Source organism: Electrophorus electricus, chromosome 6 (assembly GCF_041902795.1).
Source record: "Electrophorus electricus isolate QZ-2024a chromosome 6, ASM4190279v1, whole genome shotgun sequence".
NCBI classification, from domain to species: Eukaryota; Metazoa; Chordata; class Actinopteri; order Gymnotiformes; family Gymnotidae; genus Electrophorus; species Electrophorus electricus.
The window spans coordinates 8,711,468-8,720,000 of record NC_137502.1 but is presented as its reverse complement, the minus strand read 5'-3'; the positions used below and the strand labels follow the sequence as shown (position 1 = coordinate 8,720,000).

General features: G+C 41.2%; 1 protein-coding gene across 3 annotated transcripts in view; it reads right to left on the bottom strand.

Moving 5' to 3' along the window:
• wdr59 (WD repeat domain 59) overlaps nucleotides 1-8,452 on the bottom strand; it is a 10,544-nt gene extending 2,092 nt beyond the window's left edge. The window contains exons 1-22 of one of the 3 annotated variants that reach the window (XM_081716052.1): nucleotides 8,390-8,452; nucleotides 7,932-7,981; nucleotides 7,598-7,733; nucleotides 7,119-7,204; nucleotides 6,947-7,027; nucleotides 6,801-6,838; nucleotides 6,615-6,703; nucleotides 6,040-6,156; nucleotides 5,850-5,927; nucleotides 5,339-5,495; nucleotides 5,150-5,229; nucleotides 4,888-5,017; nucleotides 4,634-4,758; nucleotides 4,327-4,491; nucleotides 3,809-3,904; nucleotides 3,502-3,646; nucleotides 2,995-3,064; nucleotides 2,719-2,872; nucleotides 1,871-1,927; nucleotides 877-1,010; nucleotides 653-734; nucleotides 1-5 (exon numbers count right to left, since the gene is read on the bottom strand). The exon at nucleotides 1-5 is cut by the window's left edge and continues 108 nt beyond it. In XM_081716052.1, coding sequence (XP_081572178.1) covers nucleotides 1-5; nucleotides 653-734; nucleotides 877-1,010; nucleotides 1,871-1,927; nucleotides 2,719-2,872; nucleotides 2,995-3,064; nucleotides 3,502-3,646; nucleotides 3,809-3,904; nucleotides 4,327-4,491; nucleotides 4,634-4,758; nucleotides 4,888-5,017; nucleotides 5,150-5,229; nucleotides 5,339-5,495; nucleotides 5,850-5,927; nucleotides 6,040-6,156; nucleotides 6,615-6,703; nucleotides 6,801-6,838; nucleotides 6,947-7,027; nucleotides 7,119-7,204; nucleotides 7,598-7,733; nucleotides 7,932-7,981; nucleotides 8,390-8,443 — 2,129 coding nt within the window. In that variant the 5' untranslated portion in view covers nucleotides 8,444-8,452. The remainder of the gene's footprint in view (nucleotides 6-652; nucleotides 735-876; nucleotides 1,011-1,870; nucleotides 1,928-2,718; nucleotides 2,873-2,994; nucleotides 3,065-3,501; nucleotides 3,647-3,808; nucleotides 3,905-4,326; nucleotides 4,492-4,633; nucleotides 4,759-4,887; nucleotides 5,018-5,149; nucleotides 5,230-5,338; nucleotides 5,496-5,849; nucleotides 5,928-6,039; nucleotides 6,157-6,614; nucleotides 6,704-6,800; nucleotides 6,839-6,946; nucleotides 7,028-7,118; nucleotides 7,205-7,597; nucleotides 7,734-7,931; nucleotides 7,982-8,389) is intronic. The other 2 variants (XM_026999554.3, XM_081716053.1) reach the window with 2 other exon arrangements.
• Between the last annotated feature and the right edge of the window lie 81 nt (nucleotides 8,453-8,533).

The following is an 8,533-nucleotide window of genomic DNA, read 5'->3' as shown; positions in this document are numbered from 1 at the left end:
CATACCTTAAAAAAATGTATACGTACTACAGTATTTACGCATTCACATACAAATTGGCCTTTTGCTTTAATTTTTATTCCAAGAAATACAAATAAAGAACCATAGACATCATATATGGCCACCAATAATACTTAGAATAGTGGCAACTGTAATGGAAAATATAGTTAAATATAGTTAATCAATCAGTAAGTTGTTTCAGGCGCTTGCGCCCGTCTCTCTGACCCCGCCCTTGCCTACTATCCGACCCACCCAGGCTCTTGGCTCTGCTGCTGGGAAGATGGGTGCAGCAGGGCAAAACAACCCTTAGTAGGGATTTGTTTCTTTTTCTCTCTGCTGAGTATGAACAGTATAAAGGTGGGCCGAGAGAGGGTGCAAGTCCCCCTCTCCCTTACACACGCCAAGTGCCTGTCCCTTACGGACATTTGTGTGTCTAACTGAGACTTTGAATAAACTTTCTTTTTCTTTTTTAGCCTTGTCTCTGAGTCACTTCATAGCACAGCAATTGCTGCAATCATTTCTCTAACCTGTCCAGGAAGACTTCCACCACACCACCTTTAGAATAGTATAATGACTTAAATCGATTCAGTATACATAAAACCATCAGTAAGAATCAGAAGACTGGACTGATGGCTGATTGATGACAGTCGCATACCTTCGCTAAATCTCGGCGCCCTACTGCCAGGGCTGCAGCTGCATTTTTCTGACATGTGTCCTGTATGTCATTCACATTAAGTCTGAAAACAGACAAAGGTAAATGATGTCTTTGCACAGACAGCAACAATGTGTTAAAAGTGGGTGAACTTCACGCAGTGTCATTATTTAGATGCAATAGTTGATCACAGTGTGAGGTCTGTTTGGAAATCTCAGTGAACATACATGTAGGTCTCTCCAAGTGCTTTGTGGATGGGGAGGAGACAGGAGATTTCCTGAATGATGACTTTGCCAGCCAGTTTTGTAGTTCTGTTGCTGTAGTCGGTTCCTTCTCGTTTCCCTTTCCAACGCCGAGATTTCTGACACAAAATTAGGAAACCAATACAAAGCAATCAAGGTCAAGTCAGATTCAAAACTGTTTGCATCTATATGACAGACACTACACTTTACCATAATATAACACTATAATTAGAAACATTTGTTATTTATAAACTATGATTAGTTATGATACTGATAATAGGTGTCAAGATTGCCTAAAAGATTTGGTTATATTTTTCCTCAATTTTAACAATTTATTTTTGATCTTCATCACCTTTCCATCAATCATTTCCAATTCGTAGTAGCTGGTATAGTAATAGTGCTACCATTTTGCATCCATCTAATACAGTGTAGGCTTTTCATGGTTCCTCAGGGGAAACTCAGGTCTGCTGCTACATCTTCTCAGGCCACACAACACTGATCATCTGAATGCACTTAGAGGAGAGCGCTCGAGTTGTGGTCCAGGTACCTGGGCATGCACCTTACCAATACTTCACTCTACAAATTCCGTGACCTCTCCCATCCTGGCCACAAATGTCACCTATTAGTAACTGCATTCTGAAGCTGGCTGCCTAACACTTTGAGAAAATACATAAACATCACCAATTTCTTCGGATGAAGAATCTGACCATGAGGAATATAATGGTGCTATATCCAAGATGACCGAAGAGGAATATGATGATGTCAATTATTTGAAAAATCCTGTAAAATTAAGCTTTAATTAGGTAAGAAATCACAGAATTAGGCAAACGTATAATTAAATGAATAGAAGTACAGAAGTGAAAAAAACAAAAAAGGAGGAGCAAGAGGAGACAGATCCTCCTCGTCTCCTCGATTCAAGGAGGCAGCTTCATACATTAGAAAAGACAAAGGGGTGGGGTGAGGCGAAGGGAATCAGTACCGGACAGTCAGGAATAGTCTGCACAGACCAGCGGCGATGAGCAGACAGAGAGGGCTTCTGATTGGTGTTTGGGATAAAACAGACCACAGCAACATGTGTGAGGGAGACATACCACCAAAACACAAAGGGAAGAAACAGCACAGAAAGTATGAGTGGGCATAAACGAGCAACACAAGCCTGGAGCAGGTAAACACAGTAACTGGATGGAGGGAGACCAGAAGGCATATGGCTATCTTACAACAAGCATTACAACAGCATTTTTTTCTTTCAACCTTTTTTTATTCATTTTTTTCCAGTCTTTAACACATTTTTCTCCCAATTTAGTTATGTCAATTCCCACACACCAGCTAGCTAGCCTCCCCCTGTCATAAGACAACCACCCACATGTGAGCACATGCTTCCTCCAAGACACCTTTTCAAACTGCTGTCTGTGCTACGACACAGGGCAGCCCAACGCACTCAGAGGTTAGCTTTAATTTCCCTTCATCGGCAAGCACGAACACACAGGTGTCCATGATTGGCTAATAAATGACAGGAGCAGCACCAATTTGCTCCCATGGACGTTTTTCTGTTGCGCCACTCGGGGGCCGTGTACACTGCAACCTAAAATTGATTGATATGTTGACATGTTTAAATACAAGATCAGAATGGTTGGAAAACATCTTACCAAGATACTGAGTGACCACTGGAGCATCCCTTCATCTGTCTGTCTGAGCTGACCCAACCAGCCAGTTATGTGTATTTCTGTTGCCATCACATGCCATGTTGCCAGACATTCATTACAATGTTTGTGGTACTCTATACAGCTCGCTAAACAAGTCCCCTGCTTCCTCTAGCCTTTGGCTTACCCGTTCCTTATAGTAGAAGGAGGAGATGGAGACGTGCTCTTTATCTGTGCGGGTCGGGCTCCCGCTGTACAGCCTGAGTGTGGCCTGTGACTCACTGCGCATCTTCATAGGGGTCATGAGGCCGCTGTGGTACGCCGAGAGTGCCGAGAGAGACCTGTGTAACACCACCCATTAATGTCGTCATCTTAGTATTGTGTGGTCACTTTGGAAACCTACTCAGAAATTATATCCTAACAGAAACCACCAACCATGCAAATCTAGAGGCTGAAGGTGTACCTGGGTGTGGGTTCTGTAGAGGGCACGGTGTAATGCATAGACATGGGTCGGGTAAAATAGACCAGAAAGCCTGGGGGGGGGGGGGGGAAGCACATCATCTACAATCCACAATCATCTGCAATATCTACTACAATAAATGAATCAGTGGCTCAAGAACACACAGTATATACACACCAGATACAAACAACAGCATAGGTGAATGGCAAAGCTTTTGTGGAGAGCCTGTTTTATGGAGTTCAGACTCTTCCCTTCAAGCTGACACATTTAATTCTCTATAGGGAGGGGCTATGGATGACTAATGCCTTGATAGTGGCTCCACCTCCCAATCTCAATACACAGTACATATAGTGCATACCATGGGCACAGAGTTTGTTCCGTGATTATAAATGGTTCAGAAAAGAAAAGATTCACAAATGAGTTAACTTCAGGACAAAAATACAAATGGATCCTGCAAAAAGCTGAATTTGCCAGAACTGTTCCAACAAAAGCCCTCATCGTGTTACCTACCTGTGCCACAGAATCTTGCCCCTGAGGTGCGTGGGAAGGGGATGTTGGCATCCTGGTAGGAGCCGTAGGTGTTGGTGACCCGGGGGAAGGCAGGAAGTGTGGGGTTCACGGAGTTGCTGAACGCATGTGGATTAGTACCGTCTTCCTACAATAATCAGATAAAACACAGTGAAGATGAATAATAAGGACCTTGTGTGGCAAGTGTTTATGAACTGAAACCAAATTCAACTGTATAAAAATATAGAGCATGTGTACTCTTCATGAATACAATTCTGTGTTTGACGATGGCTGCTGAAGCAAAACTAACCATATCTGACTCCAGGCAAGACACCAGCTGCCTCACACAGGGCTCTAAGCAATTTTGGTTTCTTTTCACTTTCTGAAGTGATGTGTCTGTCAAGATCTTGCAAGAAAACAAACAATATAAAAATTTTAAAAACAGATATTGCTGGAGTACACTACAATATATAGCTGAAGTTCATTTTTATTCAATACTTAACTACCAGTAGAATAAGAAATTTTGTAACACTTTAGAACACCACTGTTGCAACGTAACTATGCAATTTATTACAGTGTAATATATTTATTAATACTGTGTAATGCAATGTACTCAAATAAAGGAAATCAGAGTATTAATGTCGCAGAGTATTTATAGAGCAAATACAATGCCTTGGCAGTGTATTGTTACACATTACTCAGGGTATAACACTCCAATTACACATAGAGTTATGGTGTAACACTCACGTTGCAATAGAACATATTACTGGAAATTTAGTCTAATGTACTCAGGAACCTTGGTTATATGAGGAACCCATCGACCTGTACCTTCTGTATCTTCGTTTTCATGGAGGATGAAATTGTTGTAGGAGTGACGAACTGGAAAGATGGTGCAGCATTGTTTGGGTACTGGGCTGGAAACTTCACTACAAGTCTAACTTGGTTGGCTCCACAGTGGGCTGACACGAAGCAGGTGCGATTCAAAGCATCCATCTATCCAAAGGAGATGGGAGCTGTGATTTAACAACATACTGAAATGCATTCTTATACAGGAAAGAAACCTATGCAGAGTAGGAAAGTGCATTGTAGCAGCTTCCTGAAATTGGTGTTACGTTTTGTGAAGGGAAGCGCTGACCTCCACATTGACATTGCGAATCTGCAGGTTGACCAAAGAGAACTCTTGCTGCAGGGTCTGCGGCAGGCCTGGAGGATCCTGCCTGCCACTGGACATCACACCAGACTGCAGGCCCTCAGTCTCACCTATAGATAGGACAGAATTTATTTCCCTAACATTTAAAGGAATATCAAGAAAAGCAAAGCCAGTATTATAGTCCACTACAAGCTTATTATAAGTTCATAATTTAATGCATAGGTTAGCTGAGCACCTACCTTGAGAGTCATCTGCAGTTAGGCTCGTACTGAGAGGAGGTTCTGAATCCTGAGAGCGAAGTGTCTTCTCTGACTCTGCTGTGAGAGTCATGCCCTCCATTAACTCCTCCACAATGTCGTTGGCACACAGCTACAGGAGACAACCAGATATGAGAACAGTTTAGCTGTTCCCATAAGTAAATCTAATACTTGAGAATAAATTATAATGTACTTATTACAAGCTGTACTGAGTAAGTAACAGAAGCCAAGCCACGTCTCTCACCTTTTGTAGCTGAGGATCTACCCTCCATATTCTCAATGTCTGATCTCTGGACCACGTAACGAGCTGGCAGTCCTTAGAGCCTTAAAGAAAGGCACATGAAATCATAGTAATGTGATACTTGGTCACTGAAGGCCTTCACTTTCTCCTCACATGACGCTGGTCTCATTTCTCACACAGAACTGGGCTCACCCTCTTTCTGAGGCCTCCACTGAAACTCTAGCACCACATCATCGTGACCCACAAAGGCGTGGACGGGACTGTTGAGGTCCAGGGTGCTCCACAGCAGCAGGCTGTTCTCCCGTCGCAGCTGTGGCACCATCACTGTCACCAGCCCGCTGGAGAAGGGCTGGAAGCAGGCACAGAGGCACAGCGCACCGAGCGCACACTTTAGTGGAAAAAATTACTGCTTGAGATACCATGCCATAAAAAGACATGGAACGAAATGGTGATAGAATATGAACTGACAGAATTTGCAGTGCATAATTAACGTGACTGTAAAGTAAAATGTCACTCACTAAAATGTACACTCGGTTTTGCTAAAAGGCCAAATCTTTTCAATTCTGACATTATTTGTAATTCTGTAATAATAGGACCTTTAACCCAAACTGCTCGTGTACTTGGATTAACTGGCTATAACAATTATCATTTTACTTTCCCCTCATTTATACAGGGAACTACAGCTGTTGATGCGTGAACATACTGTGTATCTGGCCTTCCAAACAGGAACTTGGCAGGACAATATATTGAGGTATTTTCGAGGTTGTCTATAGTCCCAGAACTGCACAGAGAAGCACAGACAGATTAAAATCAAAGGCATAGGTAAAAATCAAGATGTTGTATAGTATATAATTCACAATTATTATTAGTCAGAAGAAATACATTTTATTCACCCTAACTGAGTTGTCCTGGCTGGAGGTTGCTAGGATATATTCATTATCAGGATGCCAGTCTAAGCCATGAATCTTTGATAAATGAGCAGCCACATATTCCACAGCTGTATTAGGTTTCTGAAACAAGCAATACAGATACTGATTAACAAATACTGTAGCTCTTACGACACACACAGTTGTAAGCATCAGGAGGCTGGACTAATATACAACTAGTCCAAGGCTATTGGTACTGAACCACATTGACAATGAACTTTAATCCAAGAATATGACTAAAACTGAACCTGTATTTTTAACATTACAGATTTCTCTTGAATAAATCTGATATGATTAATTCCACAATTATGCTTTTGTGAAGTCACTTTGTTTACATCAAAATGATTCTCAGGAGAGTTCAAGTTACACCTAATGGCTCGCTCTCCATAAAAAACTACCAGATGATGTGATTTTTGTTCCACTCTTTACAGACAAGCCACATATAACATGCTCATTGACCAATTATATTCCTCTGAAATTTTTGACTGATGCCTATTTTTAGATATGCGTTTTCTAAGTGGGAATGAATGCACCCCAGTTACCCTTTTGTCCCAGATTCGAACATCTCCATCATGACTGGAAGCAAGGCAGTGCTGATTCCTTCTGTTCCACTTCACTTGAGAGGCCCCCGCTTTCACACCGTAATGAAAGAAAGAGCAGTGAGTGTGATTCATGCACGCTTTATATGCAGGTCCAAACAAATATCAGTCAGCAAGTTGTGAACTCACCCACTGCAGAGAGGGCTACTGTTGGTTTTCGAGTGTCTCTAAAAAGAAAAAATTAAAAAGAGCGTAAATAACAAAATTAGTTAAATAGCTGACCAAAGAAAACATAATTAATGTGTTTTGTTAGTGCTGTTTTTTTTCATCATCACCTTGTGTCCCATATGTAGATATAAGTGTCCACAGAACTTGTAACAAGAAATTCTGGCTCAAACCAGGACCAATCCAAATCACTGGTCAGTAATAAAAAAGCTAGTGTCAAAGAGAATGGAAAAAACACATAATATTGTATGCTGTGAGATGCAACCTTCAACAGTATCTTACCTTATAACTCGTGTGTGGCCTTGCAGGGAAGTGTGAGCCTCTCCACATCCATCACGCCAGACATACAGGTCTACTCGCTGGTTACTCTACACAAATTTGTCAGATACCAGCACATTTACTGTGTGTATTGAACAAAATCATTCCAAATCCAACCTCTAACACCACATAACATGTTCAGTATATTGTATACACACAGTACATGTATGGTTATTCATTAACATCAATCATTTAAAAGATAGTACATTTAGAGAACATGTTTTGAATTGTTGATGCAGACAATACACAATTTTTTCCTTAATCTACAAAAGACAGCGGATTTTAGATGATGTCATTTTTTCATACAAAAATCCTTAGATCCATGGCCTTATTTTCTGATGTCAAACAATATGCCACTTTATGTGCCACTCTCTAGATCTTTTGCTGTTCTTGAATGAGGTTTTTATTTAATTATTTTTTGACTGAGGGACGTTAACACTTACAGACGCAGCGAATAAGTGGGCTTCTGTTTTATGCGGGTTCCACTGCACAGTCCCGACATCCCACTTGCTCTGACGGCCTATTTTTCGAGGAGCCTCAGAGGGGGTCTCAAGGTTCACAACATATAAAAATCGTCTCCTAACAGTATAAACAAACAAGTGCTCGATCAACTTGACCAAAACACATGCCATGTTTTACAGTATGGAATTTGTTTAAGTTCCTTAAAGTTATTAAGGCTCGTGAAGAAGAAAACATCATATGGCAACCTAACTCAGACTGGCAAATATTTCAAAGGAATTTTCACACGTTGATGTAGTATTAAGCATGACTACGCACCCAGAAAGTACAGCATAGTTGCCAAGACAGTCCACTGACATTGCAGTAGCCTGGGAAAACACAAAATCAGTAATGAATTCTAGTGAAGTCAATAGCTAGCTAGCGTTAAGCTACATTTTCACGCATAGCTCGTACTCGCAACCATTAACCGCAGTACAGGTATGCAATTGCTTTTCAAAGCTCTAGTTTCCTTTTTGGAAACTAGGTAATTTTGGAAACGAACTGGACATCTTAGCTTAATTGACTAAAATAACATTATTAGCTAAATTGTCTATGGTCGCTGTAAATACTTTGTTATTTTGTCATTTTCTTCAGTAAGCTAACTGTGGAAATAAATAAAACGGTAACCAGCCAGCTGCCAATAGTCTATTACAGTATGCACATCATTAATGAGCTTGTGGAGAGAACCAAGTGTAAACCAATAAGGACGCTATTTTTAAATGACCTCAAGTCTTTACCTGAGCGTCTCTAAACTCCACCACGAAATTCTCACTACTCCACCGGGCCGCCATGTTTCTCTCAAAAACATCAACAAATGACGTGAATATATTTGCATCTTCCCGCGAGACTTAGAGGGGGGGGACGGGGGGTTGATTGGCACG